The sequence below is a fragment of the Antechinus flavipes genome, chromosome 5, assembly GCF_016432865.1.
Source record: "Antechinus flavipes isolate AdamAnt ecotype Samford, QLD, Australia chromosome 5, AdamAnt_v2, whole genome shotgun sequence".
NCBI lineage: Eukaryota > Metazoa > Chordata > Mammalia > Dasyuromorphia > Dasyuridae > Antechinus > Antechinus flavipes.
The window spans coordinates 44569195-44589229 of NC_067402.1; the positions used below are offsets into that span (position 1 = coordinate 44569195).

Below are 20035 nucleotides of genomic sequence, written 5' to 3' on the forward strand. Positions count from 1 at the left end.
ACCCTAAAACAGTGAGGAAGATAATGCATTGTTTTATTATTTATTTTAATTGTATTTTTTTTTTAGCTCATTCTCAAAAATACAAATGAAAAGTTATGTTTTGCTGTGCATCCAAAAAAAAAAAAAAACCCCCACAAAATAACTGTTCCACTTGGTGGTTAATTCGGTTTAATTTGTTGTGGATATACATAAAAACCATATGTATAATTTGATTTTACTGCTATAACATAAAAAAGGGAAGCAGAAATGGAAAGGGGATAGTGTCAGAAAAAGGGAAGAGGGGAGATAAAAAGAGGGAAACTACATGTGACAATGAGGCAAAGGAAACCTATCATATATGAGGGAACTTAGAGAGGGGGAGGAACATTGTGTGAATCCTACTCTCAGAGTTGGCTCAAAGAGGAAACAATTGACATATTTGTTTTACACAGATTCTTCTCTCACTTCATTAAAAAGTAGGAGAGAAAAAGGGAGAAGGAAAAAGAGTAATAAGGGAAGGGAACAAGAAAAGGGGAAGGGATTCAAAGGGAAGAGGGAGAGATACTAAAGAGGGAGAGCTGCGCGATGTTAGAAAAAACATCCCAGAAGCGTCCTGCTTGTTAATATGACCACTCACTTGAACCGAAGTCTACTGTCGCATAAACATCCTGCAGAGTTCCACATTTTAAATAGTTTTCTCCGGCCCCATCAGTGGTGAAAAGAACCACCTCTTCTCCAAGATGCTGGCGGAAGACTTTCAGGAGGTAACGGAGGTAGTTGTAATCACAAGCAAAGTAGCTTCCATATTCATTTTCAACCTGAGAATTATGTGAAAAGAGAAACACACTCATGACCCATTATGCTAGAAATGCAACATCTTGGCCCAGACATTCCAAATCACACTGTTTTGTGAGGGAAATCAGTATTCCACTGATAATCCAGAAATCTTAATGGAATAATTAAATGCCCCACCCTGAGAGTATGGGGAATAAATACTTTGGCAAATAACTGTCCTAATCTATTGTAATATTCTAAAATTAGTGGGGTTTCTGAAAAAAGTTGATGTTTAATAGCTTTATGCTGCTAAAAGAAAAAGTAATTTGCTTGTCTGAATAAAATTTTTTCTAACACAAATACAATTTCTTATGAGCACATAATTGATAACTTTTAGAATTAATTTCCTTTCATATCAAATACGGGGCATGAAGTTTTACTGAAAGCTAAGAAGCAAAATTGTTTGAAACATTTTATCTAGAAGAAGGCCCATGGCAGGTTGGGTGGACTTTCTAAGGCAGACTTCCAATAGGAAGATAATGGTTTTACAACTTGGACAGCCAGGAAAACACTGCCATATTAATCAATTCCATTTGCATCCAATTTCCTCAAAACCTCAGGCTCTATATTTTTTTAAAATTATCTTCTCCTTTCTTTCATTTTAACTCTCTAAAAGTTTCATTGGTAGCCAGTTTCCTAAAGAAACGAGTCCTTGGGCAGATACTTCATATTTCGATGCATCCAAGAACACAAAAGTTGCCACATGAAATACAACTTTTGAAATACAAGTTATGAAACATTCTCAAGCATAACTTCTGCTCTGAGAAAAGATAAGAGGTCTGCAAAGACAGAATGGCATTAGCTTTGTGCGTTTTCTTATAGTCCATCATTAATATGGCTATTTCTTTTCCTAATCTGTGAATCCACTTATTATTGGTATCTCTAAAGAGGGGATTTCTTAAAATCTGAGGCCTATGAATTTTTTTAAAAATCTCAAAACCTATTTCAAAATAAGTGGTTTCCTTTATAAATATAGATATTTAAAAATACTCATCTAGAAAGGGCTCCATAAGCTTCACCAGATCCCCAAAGAGACTGTCCATTGACACACACAAATACAAAAAAATTTTTTTTGATATATTATAGCAAGGAGAAAGCATCTCTCTGGAAGACCACTAATCCACCTCCCCCAAAATGAAGGATTTCCTTAGTAAATAAGTCTTTATATTTTTAAGAGAAAATATAAAATAATTCTACACTTGCCTACTCTTCAAATTAGGAAGAGGACATAAAATTTACAGACTAAAGTAATTTTGAAAAACATGTCCTATGTTTTGGTCCTGTCCTATGGCTAGTTAAAGGGAAATGACCATAAGATGAGGAAGATTAGAGAAAAAAAATGAGGGAAAAAAGTAATGAATGACACAAGAAAGGCAGGAAGACAATGGTAAGGGACATGGAATGAACACACACACACATAGACACTGAAAAAGGGATATTAAGACTCTCTCAGAGACAATGACATGTTGTTGTTTTTTCTCAATGATTTTGATGAAATGAAAAGCCCAACTTTTAATGACAGGTTTCCATCCCAAAGACTTAAAAAGGATTTATCATTTCTTGACACTTGGTACCTTTGGGTCAGATGAAATGATCTCCTATCATCGAGGTCTCAAAATTGGAAAGAAGCCAACTCATCTAACCCATAAATACAGCAAGAAATCCCAGAGAAGCCATACTTTCCCCTGAAAGTCCATACCATTGTTGCGTAACTTGAGAACTTTTTCCCAATACCAAACCTAAAATTGCCTATGGCATCTTCCACTCATTGTCTCTATTTCTGCACTCTAGGGCCAAACAAAACAATTCTAAGTCCAAAATAATTCTAAGCATTTATTTAATTTTAAGTCCAATCAATAACCATTTATTAGGGGCTTACCTTGTCATATGTACTGTGCTAAGTGCTAGGAATGCCAATAGAAGCAAAAAAACAACCCCTGTCTTCAAGAAGCTGACATTTTAATGGAGAAAGATAATACATTAATGGAAACTGAAAAAACGAAGGGTTCATTTTTATTCCCATTATTCCACCCCATGTCTTCTAGTAACTTCAATCAATCTTTATAGCATGAATATGAGACCCTTGTCCAATCTTACTACTTTTCCGTGGATGTTTTCAAGCTAAAATATATTTTTCTTAAAATACAGATCTAAGAACTAAACTAATTCTAACCAGTACACATTAGAGCAAGACTATTAATTCCCTACTCCTGGACACCATCACTCTGCTAATGATTCCACATGACTGATGATGAATTATGCTATCCACTGAGTGATGAGAAAATGATGGTCTTCAATGTAGAATAAGACCTTAACTTTTAGATATGATCCATGTAGGAATTTACTTTACCTGACTTTTTCTCAATAGGAGGAAGAAATAAATATTTATTAATTTGGAAAAAAATATTGAATCAGCTTTGATTGCTTTATCACTCTGTTGATTCATGTTACGCTTGCAATTCACTAAGACCCTCCTGGACCTTTTGCAAAAGAACTGTTCTCTAAACATATCTCCCCCATCTTATATATAGGAATTTTTAATCCAAATGCAATTTATGGTCAGCCCTATTCAATTATAATTTATTAGATTTGGCCCAACATTCTAGCCCATTAGCATCTTTTTATATCCTGGTTCCATCATCTAGGATCATCCACCTATTCCTCCCAGTTCTATGTCATCAACAATTTTAATAATTGTTACAACATTTACACCTTTTCTATGACACTGGTTAAAATGTCATACATTACATGCACAGACTTCTGGGATACTCCACTGTAAACTTCCTTCTGGGGGGCTACTGAATCATTCATGACTACTCTTTGGATCTAGCCTACATCTTCCGATCAGACTTTTGATTAGCCTATATTTCTACATCTTGTTTACAAGAAGAGCCCGGGTTTGTTTGTTTTTTTTTTGAGATGTCAAACACTTTGCTAGCATCTAAGAAAATTATAAACTTCAAGTCTTAATGTGGAAACAAACTGGGATTTTCAAAGAGACCCTGGTCGATGGAAGGATTGAGATGAGCAATGAATTGCCGTAAGGGGGTATTTTGTTAATCTGCCAATAGCCAATTCAGTAAAATCCAGGGGCCTTTCTTGACCTCTCTTACTTGTTTTCCTGTAGATAACTTGCTTTTTCCCATATATTTGCTTCTTGTCTCCTCATCAGATTGTGACCTATTTAAAATCTTTTTTTATCCCAAGAACTGAGAATTGAGCCTGGCACCAAAAAAGGTGCTTAATAAATGTTTATTGACAGACTTACTGACCATTGACCAGCAAGACATCAGTGGACTTTCCAAAATAACAATAATAAGGATGACGTTGACAACAATTCTAACCAGGAATAGATTCTACCAACCATAGTCTCAGAGGTGAAATTTCAGTAAATTTAGTTTAATCATAATTGTTTCCTGCACCATTGATAAGACAACCACAGAATTAGTGGGCTATATGTTTGCCTAATCCCACTAGGTTGACTTTTCTGATCTGACTCAATTCTGGCTATGCTCTACCATGAAAGACAGTCTCTAATCACCAGACTAATCACAAAGACTTTGTATTCTTGGGCAACTTAAGCCCTGAACTCTCAGAGTAAAAAAGACAGTGTGGTCCTGCTCAGCTACCTCATCTGAAAGGGCTGTCCTATTTGTGAAAGTCTAAAACTGGAATCAGCCACCTGCCATCATCCTGTACACCAGGAACATCCCCCTTTAATTCTCCCCCCAAATCTCCCTCATCAAATCTGACAGCCTCTGGCCTCCTCTGATAAGAGTGCTATCTATCACCCTAAATCTGCTGGGGATGAATAAATTCTAGAGGAAATTTCAAGGAGAGACCACAAACCTCTACCAGATTCTGTAGAGCTAATGACTTGTATCACTTAGGGTTTCAATAACCATGTGGTGGGGAAACTGTGGGGAGAAACTGAAAGTGAATGAAGGAGCATGGGCTAAAGAAAAAGGACAGATAAAGAAAGCCAGACGATGAGAGAAAGTAAGAGGGAGTAAGACACTGAAGGGGAGACTACAGAAGAGATTCTGCGGAAGAGTACCCCAAAAAGTCCCTCAATTTTAGTCATGTAAACTAGATCCTACAGATTGATGAGGCGACAACGATGTTCACCAAATTATGACCTTGCCCACAGCAGTATTAATGAGTTTACAGTCTGAAAATAATGTGGGGATTTTTTTTAAATGTACAGTCGTTTCTGATCCATCCTTACCAATTTTCAATTTATCCAAAACCATTCATCAGACAGGCTCCTATAGAAAGCAAGAATTTTAGGGAAATAGAAAAAGTAAGAATGTCTTAGTTCAAATTCTGCTTCTAAAGCTTCAAATTTTGCTATTAATGCAACTCACGTAAGTTTTGGGGGGAATGGACTCCATGCTATATCTAAATCCTAAAAGCTACGAGGGAAAAAAAAATGTCACTTATCCCTTTCTACTTTCTTCCCCGATCACACAGAATTTAGAATTTAGAATTTGGATGGACTCAAGAGATGATTTAGTCCGATTCCTTTACTGAACACCAGAGAGATTAAATAAATTATACAGCAGTAGCAGTGTAGTATATACTTGGGAGAAAGGAAGGTCTGCTTATGAATTCCACCCTCAAACATTCACTTTCTTGAATTTCCATTTCTTTATCTATAAAATTGCAATAATCCTTTAACTTTAGTACTTCTGTCACAAGATTACTAGAAGGATCATGAAGTAATATATACAAAGCGCTTCTATGATAATTATGATTATTACTGCAACATGCTGTAAGCAATCTGACATTGTTTTTGGAGAGCAATAATAATCATTATGGTGCTTTACATACACTATCCCAGTTGAGTTTCACAACTCTGCAAGGTAGATAATATACCTTTATCCCCATTTACAGATGGGGAAATGGAAGTTCAGAGAAAGGTCATTTAATTAATAAGCATCAGAGAAAGAATCTGAAGAAAGAATCCAGATCTTCCTTAGTCCAAGTTCAGGACTATCTGTCCACTATGACATTGTATTTTTATAAGTGATAAAGAAATACAAAGAAAGAAGTTTTTTTCTTTGTGCCAAAAACTGCATCTAATAAGAAGCTAAAATGGTAGAAAGAATGAAAATGTAAGGCAGCATTTTGGGGATGAAGGTAGGGGTGGGACTGGAAGCCCTCCTGACTCCTTACCTGGACTGTTATAATTGGCCCTCCATATTGATAGAGGTAAGGCTTCATCTTAGGCAGAAGGACTTCCAACCACTTATCCACCTCTTTGAGGTAATCTGAGAGACAAAAGGAAGACCCATACAGCTTAGCACTTGTGTTTCCAAAATCTTATTCCAAAAAATGTTTACTTGGATCCAACTCTTTGTGACGCCATTTGTGGTTTTCTTATGCCAGAGTAGTTGCCATTTTCTTCTCCTGCTTGTTTTTACAGATGAGGAAACTGAGGCAAAATGAATGAAATGACTTAACCAGAATCATACAATTAGTATGTGTCTGAGGTCATATTTGAACTCAGAAAGCCAAATCTTCCTAATTTCAGGCCTGATACTCTGGGCATAATGGCACCATCTAGGTACTCCACCAAAAAATGAAATCCTCTACAATTCAGATTCTTTGTCACCTTTTCTGTACTAGAAGGACTTGGGGATCTTCAGTTCCAATGAAGGTGCAGATTTGTTTTGCTTAAGAACTGATGAGTAGTGATTATAATGCAAAAAAAGAAAATAAAGGAAGAAAAAGGAGAAAGAAAAAAAGGAAGAAAAAGGAAGGAGGAAAAAGAAAAAAGGAAGAAGGAAGAAAGAAGGAATAAGAAGGAAGGGAGGAGGGGAAGTAAAAGGAGAAAAGATGGAAAAAGATCAACAATGATATTAAACACAGAAAACAGCAAAAGAAAGTTCATAAAGGGGACATAGACATGGAGAACACTTTTGTTACTACCACTTTTTATTTTTATTTTTTACAAAAATATAACAAAAAATGGAATTTCATCATTTTATATATTATCTTTCTTCCTGTTCTCTATATCCTAAAAGAGAAGTATTAACAAAGTTCTTTTAAATGAAATTGATCAGCCTGTGGCCAATCTGGTGATGAATGAAATGGACACAGTCCATCGTGGGGCCCCTACTCCCAGCTTTTCCACTTCTGGGTAACATCTGCCAGCACTTGTACCCTTTGGCACAGCTTCGGAGGGCTCAGGGTCAGACTGCAAAAGGTCACCCAGGTCTTCCTGACTCCAAATCCAACATTCTACTCATTGTGCCCCTTTGTTAGCTCTCTCTATATTGTAAACGCATACGCACCTATTGTGCACGTGTTTACATCCACCTAGGTACATGCACATATATTGTGCACATACACACCGCAGCCAGATCCTTGCTAAGAACTGACTTAAATTTTCAGTCCGAGCCATTTAGCTTTTAAGTTTCAGAAATTATAAAGGCTAAAAACTGAGGCTTATGTTTTATTTGACTGTAGACTTAAGAAAGTGATGGGAAAATGTTAATAAGGCAGATTGAACCTAAGTGTATTCTACCTTTTTTTTTCCCCAGAGAGCTGGTTGTTAAATATGTGTATATACACACATATGGTGGGAGAGGAGAGAGAGAAAGGGATGGAGTGAAGAGGAGAGAGAAAGAGGAGGAGGAATGAAACAGATAAGGAGAGAGGACAAAATGAGGGGGAAAACAATATTAATTGAAATTTAATGGGGAAGGGGGAAATAATCAGGACAAAGAAGGGGGCTTAACCCTTACCTATCTCACAGGATAAGTTAAGCTTTTTGTTGAATGGCATTAGTGTTTCTGGAAACATAATATATTAAAAATCCTCCAATAACCAAGATTCCCCTTATGTAAAGTTGGGAGATGAATAGTATTTTTGTCCCAAAGTTATTGTAGGGATTAAATGGGATAACATACAAAGGGGCTTTGTAAACCATAAACTGATATATAAATGTCAGATCTCATCCTTAATATGTCATTTGAGACTTTAAGCATGAAAAAGCAGCCAAATAGCATTTGAGAATTGATCACTATAACTATCACCAGTCAGATGGAAGGAAGAGAAATAGTATCACAGGCTCAAATAGTGCTGTTGTCAAAGGAACAGGGGGTACCGTGGCGACCACAGAAATCAATCCTACGTAAGTTTCCACTACTGACTTCATTAACCTGATCTTGCCAATACCTAGAAAAGCACCTCCTCTGAATGAAATGGGCACTGGGGAGAGAGGTAAATCAGACACAGAGAGAGACAGGGAGAGATACAGGGAGAGACAGAGAAAGAGACAGAGATACAGGGAGAGGCAGAGAGAGATACAGGGAGAGACAGAGACAGAGAGAGATATAGGGAGAGGCAGAGAGACAGGGAGAGATACAGGGAAAGACAGAGAAAGAGACAGAGATACAGGGAGAGGCAGAGAGAGATACAGGGAGAGACAGATGGAGAGAGATACAGGGAGAGAGAGATATAGGGAGAGGCAGAGAGACAGGGAGAGATACAGGGAAAGACAGAGAAAGAGACAGAGATACAGGGAGAGGCAGAGAGAGATACAGGGAGAGACAGAGACAGAGAGAGATACAGGGAGAGGCAGAGACAGAGAAAGATACAAAGAGAAACAAGAGACAGAGAGATATATAGGGAGAGACAGAGAGGGAAAAAAATCGATTCATGATAAAGAGTAAATGCAAATGTTAGACAGTAGGCAAGCTGGCATGGTCTGCAGTAGAGACCTTGAGGTCAAGAAGCCAAGAGTTCACCTCTCGCCACTGGAGGATGGGCCACTGCGCGGTCCTGAGCCAATCTCTCCGAGTACCACAGGTGCCTCTACCAAGGCAGAGGGAGTGGGAGTTTCCACGTTGGCCTCTAGCCAAACCTTGTAGGTATTCTCTCTGGTGAAACTTAGTCTACTCTTTGTCTGAAACAGAGTTGGATTTCTCAAACGAGGATCTCCAAGCTTGTTCTGTGAATGTTTATTGACTGCATTTCAGGGAAAACCGGACATTCCATTGTTGGTAGAGTTGTGAACTTGCCCAATGAATCTAAAGAGTGATTTGGAACTCTGCCCAAAGGGCCACCTAACTGTGCATCCCCTGTGACCCGGCAGTGCCTCTATGGGGCCTGTATCCCAAAGAGATCATAAAAAGGGGAAAGGGACCCACATGTGCAAGAATGTTTGTGGCAGGTCTCTCTGTAGTGGCCAGAAACTGGAACCTGAGTGGGTGCCCATCAGTGGGAGAATGGCTGAATAACTTGTGGTATATGAATGTTATGGAATATTATTGTTCTATAAGAAATGACAACAGGAGGAATACAGAGAGGCCTGGAGAGACTCACATGAACTATTTGATCTAAGTGAAGTGGGTAGGAACCAAGAGAACATTGTACACAGTAACAAGATTATATGATGATCAATTGTGATGGACGTGGCTCTCTTCAACAATGAGGGGATTCAGATCAATTCCAACAGATTTGTGACGGAGAAGCCATCTGCATTCAGAGAGTGGCTTGTGGGAACAGAGTGTGGATCACAACATGGTATTTTCACTTTTTGTTGTTTGCTGCCATTTAATTTTCTTTCTCATTTTTTGCTTTTTGATCAGATTTCTTTCGTATAGCATGATAACTTCCAAGTTTAACATATACTGGATTACTTACTGTCTAGGGGAGGAGATGGGGGAAAGAAAAAATTTGGAATTTGCATATAAGCTATTAAAAAAACTATTTCAATATAGCTGGTTTGCTTGTAATCTTACATTTTTATTTTATGCATTCAAACACGTTATCCCAAGAAGGGGTCTGTAGTGTCACCAAATTACCAGTGGGTTCCATGACCCATACATAGAAATATGATGAGGCCCATATCTAGAGTGAATTTAGAGCCTGGTTATAATCAACTCAAATAACACTTGAAATTTACTCAACTTAAAGATTCATGCTACCTCGCTCTATCAAAATATTAAAATTATTTTTATTATCAAGACTGTCAACAAATCTGTGTTTATCAAATAGTAGCAACTCACCAGGATCAGAAGAACGGAGTAAAATTGATTCTTTCTCTAAAAGCCAAGCAGGTAGGCCACCCTGGGATGGGAGGGGGGAAAAGAAAATTATTTAAAAAAAAAAAAAAGATGGGTTTTGTTTTTAAAAGCACAGACTTTTATGATTATAACCCCTCCTCTCCTACCCCTACCAACCAGCCCCAAGTTCTGATGTTTCTCTAGAAACAAAGATAAATAGCTAAATCAAAACAACCAAAAGCATGAGTCCCCCACCCCTCTGCTAAGAAGGGAAGAGAAAGTTTCATGAGCTATTTTCCAGGACCTAAAAAAGTCAGAGTTCAGCTTGCTTTTACTGTTCTTTTTACAAACATCATTTTAGTCATCATTTCAATACCCATTTTGTAAACTTAAAACTAATAGACTTTCTTAGAGAAAAATTTTTTCAATAAGATAAATTCTTACAAGTATTTGCTTTTCTAGAATAATTTTTAAGCTTCCCCTTGGGAAGGCAAGCATTATAAATTATGTAGTCATGCAAAAGATATCTCCATATTAGCTATGGTGCAAAAAAAAAAAAGATCCCTAAATATGTAATTTAGCACGAAAGGACAGAAATCTTTTGCAGGAATCACTCACCATGTCCCACTCGGCACAGATATAAGGTCCTGGCCTCAGAATAACTAATAATCCAAGCTCATGTGCAAGCTGTATGAAATATTCCAGATCCTGTTCACCAGAGAACTGATACTGTCCAGGAAAGGGTTCATGGAAGTTCCAGGGCACATAGCTGGCAAGGAAAGAACATTTTATTCTTAAGATTTGACAAAATTGATGCAATCATTCCGGAGAGCAATTTGGAACTACATCCAAAAGGATACATACCCTTTATCCTATCTACTGCTGTAGGTACCTAAAGAGATCATAAAAGAAGGGAAAGGGCCCGCATGAGCAAAAATGTTTATAGTAGCCCTTTTTGAAGTAGTAAGAACTGGAGACTGAGTGGATGCCCATCAGATGGAGCCCATCAGCTCATAAGTTATGGTATATTCATGAATGTAATGGAATATTATTGTTCTAAGAAATTATGAGCAGACTGATTTCAGAAAAGCCTGGAAAGACTCATGAACTGATACTGAGATAAGCAGAACTAAGAGAACATTGTAAACAATAACAAGATTATGTGATGATTACTGTGAAGGACTTGCCTCTTTTCAACGATTCAAGGCAATTCCAATAAACATTTGCGTCCACAGAAAGAACTATGGAGACTGAATATGGATCAAAACATAGCATTTTGATTTTTTTGTTGGTGTTTACTTATCTCTCTTGTACAACATGAAAAATATAAAAATATGTTTTAAGAGAATTTCATAAATTTAACCTCTAACGGATTGCTTCCTGTCTTGAGAAAGGAGGAGGTAAGGGAGAAAGGGAGAAAAATTTAGAGCATGAAGTTTTACAAAAATGAATGTTGAAACCCACCTTTACATGTATTTGGAAAAATTATCTGACAAAATACTTAAGAAATGACTACCTTTTCATATCTACTTTTGCTTAAATCTTAGTAAATTAAAAAAAAAAAAAAGAACAGAGAAAAGGAATGGTTAATTGGAGAGGAATTTTATATTCAAAACAAGAAACCTAAAACTTCCTAAGAAGGAATCCAGATCCTGAAAGTGACTGTAGATGTTTTAATCTTGCTCCATATTGTAATTCAGCTTTTATAAAGAAAAGCTTTACTTTAAAAGGAAGAAACTAGATGAGCTCTAGAAGTGGAAACTGCCAGAGATGCATCATTCATTCAGTACGTTTGTTCAGAGTTGGAAGGCACCTAGGTTGGACAATAGGCAGAGTGCTATACCTATAGTTAGGAAGATGCAAGTTAAAATCTTCCCTCAGATACTAATTAGCTATTTAACCATAGACAAGTCATTTAATCTCTGTAAAATAGGTATGATGATAGCACCTTCAGAAATGAAGGATGCTATGAAGCTATGATGACACAATGTTTGTAAAGCACACATCACATAAATATTAGCTATTATTATATTATTATTTTTGTGCATGCTTCTGAAATGCCTAAATGCCTAAATGACTTCTTAAACGAAATCCATAAATGTCTACAAGATTGCAAACCTAGATGAAGCATCCAAAATGCACTCAATTTTATCAGTTATTTGCCGAAGGAAAGATCTCAATGATTATTTTTCAGAGCATTATAGCACTGAAACTCAATGGGTCTTGTAGTTCTTAGTACCCCCTCACATCTTTCAGACTGGCTAAAAGATAGAAAAAACTGGGATATTAATGCATTGTTGATCAGAGTTATGAATTGGTACAATCATTCTGGAGAGCAATTTGGAACTATGCCCAAAGAGCTATCAAACTGTGCATACCCTTTGATCCAGCAGTGTTTCTACTGGGCTTATATCCCAAAGAGATCATAAAAAAGAGAAAAGGATCCAGATCTGCAAAAATAGTTGTAGCAGCTCTTTTTGGGGTGGTAAGGAACTGGAAACTGAGTAGATGTCCATCAACTGGGGAATGATTAAGTTATGGTATAGGAAAGTAATAGAATATTATTGCTCTATAACAAATGATGAACAGGCTGATTTTAGAAGGTCCTGGAAAGATTTGTATAAACTGTTGCCGAGGGAAACAAGCAGAACCAGGAAAACAAGGTACACAGCAACACCAAGATTGTGCTATGATCAACTATGACAGATTTGGTTCCCCTTAGCAGTTCAATGACCCAAAGCAATCCCAATAAACTTTGAATGGAAAATGCCATCCACATTCCAAGAGAGAACAATGGAGACTGAAATATAAATCAATACATGCTATGTTCACTTTTTTTTTCCTTTTTCTTGTCTTTTTTTCTCTCTCATGGTTTTCCCCTTTTGTTCCAATTTTTCTCTACCAACATGATTCATAAGGTAATAAGTAAAAAAAAAAAAAGGGTACATGTATAATCAAAAATGTTTTTTTTAACATGTAAATGGGGGGGGGGGAAATCTCTCCTGAAAAATAAAAATTAACCATACACACAAAATGCTGCCACCTAGTGCCAATCTTAAAAATTATAAATGTCTACACAATTGCCAACAACAGAGGATGTCTGAATATTGCAAATTCACCTTCATTCCACCGAATCACAGGATTTAGAATCACAGGATTTAGAACTAGAACTATCTTTAGACAATGGTTAGTACAACTTACTACATAAATAGAGAAAAATAGGGACCTTATTGGGTTTTTGTCTTTTTTTAATGTCTTGAAAGATTTTAGTATTTTTTAGCAAATATCTTTCAAGGTTCTATATAAGTGTAACTTAATATGTTCCCTATGAGGACAATTTTTTATTATTATTAGTTCAAATGTTATTTCAATGCTACCCTTCAATACTTACTAGCTGTGTGACCCTGTTTGCCTCAGTTTCCTCATTTATAAAATGAATCAGAGGGAAATATATCTTTGCCAAGAAAATCCCAAATGAGGTCATAAATCAGACACAATTGAAAAAAAACTGAAATTATTATTATTGGTAATAGTAATAATATTACCATTTACATAATACTTTTAACGTAACACAAAGTGTTACATATGGTTTCAAGCCTTATTTATTTGGTCCTCACAAGAATGTTGTGCTATTATAATGCCCACTTTACAGATTACTTGTTGGAATCCTTACAAAGTGTTAAATCATTAGAATTGATAGAGATAATAATTATCCAAGTTAGCATAGTTGAGTATGACTGATCTGATCCTAAGAGGAGATGTTATGGGCCAGAACTTGAAACAAGGTACTAAATGGAATTGAGAAGACAATGTTTAAATCTAGTTTAGCATTGATTTAATGCTACAACAAATAATGGTTTCCTGGTAATATAATGATTGGTGGGTACTCAGTGTACAGTATATAAGCAAGAAGCTCTCAGGGCCAGAGACAGAAGTCCACTCTCGGAGGCAGAGACAGATTCATTCCATATTCCACCTGTGCTGGCTAGAGACATTCGAAGGGAGCTAAGGGCTGAAGCTCAAGACTTTGAAGGATACAATAAAGGACTGGATTTTAATTCCTGGCTGCGTTTGGAGTGATTATTACTCTGAACCAAAACTAAGGCGGCCTCCAGAAAACCTCCCCAAGAAACCTGCTCCCACAGAGAACCATTATATTTTAGAAAAAGAAGAGAACAATACAATTTGGGAGTGGTAAATGACTTGCTGAAAGTTTGAGACAAGATTTGAACTGATTTCTTCTGAACTCCAAGTCTTCATAATTCCTGAGAGTATTTCTTACTCCTTGGTTCTGGATTTGAAGAAGAAAAGAGATCTGAAATCTGTCTTTGAAACAATTAGGATGAATCATTTTCTTAGAAGGAAATCTTTGATGGAGGGAAATCATGGCTGGCTCAGAATATGCCAGAAAGATATATTTTAACTTAATAATCACTCCTCTCTAACAAGTATTCCTTTCTTTTCTTTAAGAAAAAGCAAAAAGGGGTTTATTAGGATCTTACAAGAAAGGACTTCTGACAAGGTATTTGTGTCAGCAAAGAAGTGCCCAACTTTATTTTCTTAATATTATTTTATTTATTTTGATATATATTTCTTAATTACAGTTTAAAAAAAATTTTAAGCTCTTTTCAAATTCTCTCCTCATCTCTACACTACCCCTTGAAAAGGCAAGCAACGTGATATCACATATGTGAAGTCATGCAAAACTTATATATTAGCAATGTTGCAAAAAAGTGCAAAAAACTTCCTATGAGAAAAATAAAAGTGAAGAAAACATACTTCCTTCTGCACTCAGAATTCATCAGTAGATGTAGCTAGACTTTTTAATAATTTTTATCATAGGTTCTTTGGAATTGTTTTGGATCATTCTGGCTCAAACTTTAATCAAGTCCCTGTGCTGGGTATCTTTACCTCTTCCCCCTCCTTTTAAGCTTTCTTTCATGTGTTACCTTCCCTCCTTAGAAGGCAGGGACTAACTTTCCTTCTGCTACTATCTGTATTCTCAGAACTCAGTACAGTGCCAAATAAATAAATGGTGAATTGAACTACTGAAATCACATTTTTTAAAGTTTTGTGCCACAGACTAAATCTTTTTTTTTATAGTTTCCCTACCTACTAATAATGAGGATAAGAACATTAGGATTTCTGTGCACTTCAGAGAACTGTTTCTGTTGTGTTTCCACCTCTCAAGCACATGTATTTTAAGGGATGCAGAGACTGGCCAAGAAATGCCTAAACCACATAGCACCCTATGGTGATAGAAAGTGAGGTCATTCAGCCTTTTGCCTCTGTACAAGGATCAGATGGAGGGCTTTCCCCAGCGAATTCTGCTCAGTGAATTACCAACATCCTCTGGTTGAGGATACGTCATATCCTCAAAAATCATAGATGCTGATAATCAGCACTGCAAAAGCCAGGGCAGGTGCTTCAGCTGAGCTTCCTGCCCCATTAAACACCATTCTAAGAGGAGGAAGAGTAATTAATGGGGATGAAAGCAACATCTACAATATCTTCACAGTAGTCTTCTCCAGAGGTGATGACCATCAAGTCCGGACCAAAACAATAATAACCATTATTATTTAAGTCTAGTTATTAAAGTTTGAGATAAGGAGAGAGGGCTGACAAAAAATAAAACGTACCTCGCCCCAAAACACTATCCCTATTTGTATCTTGACCAATTAACTCTTTTCTTTTCAAGCACTGATGGGGTAACTTCCAGAGTGCTGACTGCTAGTGGGATGGGATCCCAAGGCCAGCCGTCACTCCCAATTCCAACCTCGGAAATCCCTGTGACTCACATTTGGATGGTGTTGAGGCCTGCCATCTTCATCTTTAAAAGACGATCTTTCCAGTAGAACCGAGGTATGCGGAAGTAATGGATGCTCCCAGAGATGTATCGGAATGGCTTGCCATCCTTGAGGAACTGGTCCCCTTCATAGTCTATCTTAAATGTTCTGTTGGGCTGTACAAAACAAAAGAACGCATTGTGAATCTGCAGTCATTCTAAAACAAAATTCTGTCAAAATTGCCCCGCTGCTTGCTGCTCAACTTTCTGGAGTTGACAGAAGCCACTGGCAGCTTAGAATAAAAACATATAGGGACCTTTACTTAAAAATACTAAATTTAGGGGCAGCTGGTTAGTGTAATGGATAGAGTACCAGCCCTGAAGTCAAGAAGACTCGAGTTCAAATCTGGCCTCAGACACTTAATACTTCCAAGCTGTGTGACCCTGGGCGAGTCACTTAACCCCAAATGTCTCAGGAAAAAAATAAATAAAAATATTAAATTTATGTGATTTACAACAAGCCTAATTAGCTAAACAATAGGATTTTTTCCCCCTATAGCTTCTTCCCATTGCCACCAATACAAATAATTAGCTAAACAATAGGATTTTTTCCCTCTATAGCTTCTTCCCATTGCCACCAATACAAAACTAGAATGATAAGACAGTAAAAGGAGACCAAAGCACAAAAAGGTTTCTCATCCTTTGTGGGATCTATCTGCAGACAGAGAGGCACATAATATGCACTTAGGATCAAGTGATGTGAGTTCAAATTCCATCTCGGGCATGTAAGGAGCTATAAAAAGGACAGCAGGTCATAGGATCAGAGATTTCTTGTTGGAAGGGACCTCAGACAGTGAAAGGAACCAGATTAAAATATAACCGGGAGATGTTTAATAAAATAAATAAAAATACAACCCAACACAAAGTTAATTTGTGGTTTTCTAGGTCGATGTGTTGCCTGTGGAGATCTATTCCTATTTAAATTTGACTAGACTTTGGTTTAACCCCTTCATTTTGCAGGTGGAGAACAGTAGAAACTGGCAAGATATGAACTCAAATCTTCTATTTCTTCATCTCTTAAGATCCTTTCCAACTTCAAATCTTATATAACCTATGAGAAGAAAGTTATGTGCAAATATATTTGTCATACAAGGTTAAGACTTCCACTGAACAGCTCTCATTGCCCAAGGAGAAAATGATGACAATGAAAGAGATATACCCTGTTGCTCCCCCTAAAATCAAGGGAATACAATCAAGCTATCATCGACTTCCAATGGAGAAAAGCAGAATTGCAGAATCCCCAAAACCTGAGGCCCCAAAAGAGTTCTGAGTATTTCTTAAGTCCTAGAACAGTCAGCCTGGCGATTTTAAAATGCACAACATAAAACACACAACATTACCAAGGAAACTCAATTATTGAAATACTCATTATTTTTTAAAGTTCACAGACCAGAGGTTATGAGTCCCCCAATTCCAGTCTAATCCATAACCAAACATGAATCCCCTGTCCCCTACGTAACCAATGTCATCTAACTTTTGTTTCAAAGACCTCAAAAGGAAGGGAACCCCAGACTTCCTCCCCTAATTGCCCCATTCCATTCCTGGCTATGTCTGTGCCTTAGGTATTTGAGAGGCCTTATTTCAAACCTCTTGGCAACTTCCCACTCTACCCCATTTCTGGCTCTTGCTGTCTGGGACCAAAATAAACAGATCTGACTCCTTTTTGCCATCAGAGCCCTTCAAACAATTGAAGACCGCCACAATATCCTTGTCCACCCAGTCTTCCCTCTGTTCAATTTTTATACGGCATGAAACAGAGACCCTTCACCATGCTTGTAACCCTATTCTAGAAGCTTGTCAATGTTCTTCCTAAATTATGGCCCCCAGAACACGACACGAGTCAAAAAGCTCAGGAAAGTGATCACCTTTTTATTCTTGGAAATTAATTTTTACTTTCTATTTTCCCCTTTTAAAATTATGAACTTAAATCAAGAGACCTCAACATTTCCATAACAAGAAAAAGAAGCTTGTCTATAACTATTGAATATATTGAATGTTACATTTATTATTTAAAATATATTAAATTTAAGAGGATCAAATGCACCTCTCAACTTCAGTCCAGATCAGATAACTTTCTTGGCTGCCACATCCTACAGAGAAGGAACTAGATGATGTCTCAGTATCTGTGTTTGTTCCAAGAATGGTCGATTAGACCAAGAGGAGGAGTCAAAAACCATCAAACCCTTTGACAAACGGCAATGATTTTTCAAAGTTGTTCCTGCATTCTACCACTTAGAGGAGTATCCCTGGGATGTTTGTAGATTTTTAAACCCCTCCCCCCAAAAAAGGCAATATGACCTTATTTCTCTGAGCTTTGGCCATAGAGGAGCACATGTTTGGCCTGCATTAGACTGGGGATGTTATATCACTTCCAAATTACACCCGCAGCACAGTTGATGTACCACACGTATTAACAGGTTTTTAATAAGTAGAATTCGGACACATGTGCTCTGGCTTCCAAGCCACCATAACATGAGGGACAATAAAATTCATAACCTTGTGGGCTGGCTGGACTGGGCAACTGCCCTGGGATGGTGAACAGGGGGGACGTGAAGAGCAGAATTGCCCCTGAGTGCAGCCCCCACCTCCAAAGGAATCCTACTCATCCTTCATTTTACCTACTTATGACTGTAATGAGACAAATACTAGGACTCATGTAAGCCCAGACTGGTGTGTTCTACCTCCCTTATAAAGCCACAATATTGCCTCTGACAACGGCAGGCTACCTGGAGGCCTTGCTGGGTCTGGGTGGGGGTGGCTGTATTTCCCCAAGCCTGACAACTTATGGGGACACAATGCAGTGGGCTGCAGAGATTTCCTTGCGCCGTTCCCGAATGACTATGTGCACCAGGGTTTGGTGGGCTTTAAGTGCTCGCCAGAGATGGAGACAGAGAAAGAGAGGCAGAGACAGAGACAAAAAGACAGATAGAGAGAGAGGAGATACAGAGAAAGGGGAGGGAGGAATGACAGGAAGAGGGAAAGAGAATGAGAGAGAGGGAAAGAGGGAGAATCAGAAACAGAAACAGAGAGATGGACAGAGAGAACAAAGAAACACAGAGACAGAGACAGTGAGACAGAGATAGAAAAAGACAGAGGAGAGAGACAGAGAAAGAGGAGAGGAAAGGATGATGGGAGGGAGGCAGAGAGAGAGTGAGAGAAAGGGAGGGAGAGGGAGAGGAAGAAACACAGAGAGACAGACATTCAAAGAGACAGAGACAAAGAGAGAAGTATAAGATGTGACTTCGGCTCTGGAGTATTTACACTTCACACATGAAGATGGAAGAACTCAAAATATATTGCTAAGTGCTGAAGGAATACTTGGTCCACAGAGCAAGTGATGTTGTGCTCTAGTCAGTCCCTTGAAGAAAGTCAGAAGACTTGGGTTCAAACTCCATCTGGGCTACTTACTATGATCTTGGGCAGGTTGTTTTTTCTCTCAGGGCCTCAGTTTCTCTACCTATAAAATAAAGGTATTGGCTACATCAAGAGTTAATTCTCTTTTTTTTCCCCCTTTTTTTTGGAGGCAATGTGGCTTAAATACTTGCCCAAGGTCACACAACTATTAATTGTCTTTTAAAGCTGCATTTGAACTCAGGTCCTCCTGACTCCAAGACCAGTGCTCCATCCACTGGACCACTTTGCTGTCATCCCATCAAGGGTTCTTAAGCTGGGGACCATGAACTTATTTTTCAAAATATTTTGATAACTGCCTTTTCAATATCTTTGTTTTCTTGTGTAATCCTATGTATTTAAAAACATTATTCTAAGAAGGAATCCACAGGCTCCATTCACCAAATTTCCAAAAAGTTCTATCTAACCTAATGATTTGATAAGTGACATTTACAATTGGATATAACAAATTAAAATTTGACAATAACATTTGACAAATGAGGAAAGCAAAGGTTAAGAAGATGTGCTCAGAGTTACAGATATTAAGGAAGCAGGCCACAAAAAAGGTGAGATCTTCCTAGAAGAGGTGATCTCTGAGTATAAAAATAAGGTTGTTTGCAGCACCCATTACCTTGAACGTGCTCTTGAGGATCAGCTGTGCTAACATCTATAAAATGCTTCGTAACCACAAAGGGTAGATCAAAATGTCCTTTATTCTTCACCACAGGACCTCAAGATGAGCAATATTTGGACTGAAAAAGGGCCCAGAGGACTGAAATCCAGATCTAATGGGAATTAAGTGTGTTTGAGAAATGAACAGAGGTGCCAGATGGAAGGAGGGGCTCCCACTATGGAAATTGGAATGAATGGAGAATCCTGCTAGTTTAGGGGCAGAGGGAGAAGGGGAAGGAGTCTGGATATCAAGCAAAGGGATCTGTCCCTTGCTGAAAGGGAGCCACTCATTTCTGAA

The 20035-nt window shown here is 37.7% G+C and overlaps 1 protein-coding gene across 1 annotated transcript in view; it reads right to left on the reverse strand.

Moving 5' to 3' along the window:
* The window catches only part of GLB1 (galactosidase beta 1), a 73469-nt gene that overhangs the window by 39458 nt on the left and 13976 nt on the right, over positions 1-20035 (reverse strand). The window contains exons 2-6 of the mRNA XM_051961838.1: positions 15629-15792; positions 10449-10599; positions 9834-9894; positions 5992-6086; positions 617-797 (exon numbers count right to left, since the gene is read on the reverse strand). Coding sequence (XP_051817798.1) covers positions 617-797; positions 5992-6086; positions 9834-9894; positions 10449-10599; positions 15629-15792 — 652 coding nt within the window. The remainder of the gene's footprint in view (positions 1-616; positions 798-5991; positions 6087-9833; positions 9895-10448; positions 10600-15628; positions 15793-20035) is intronic.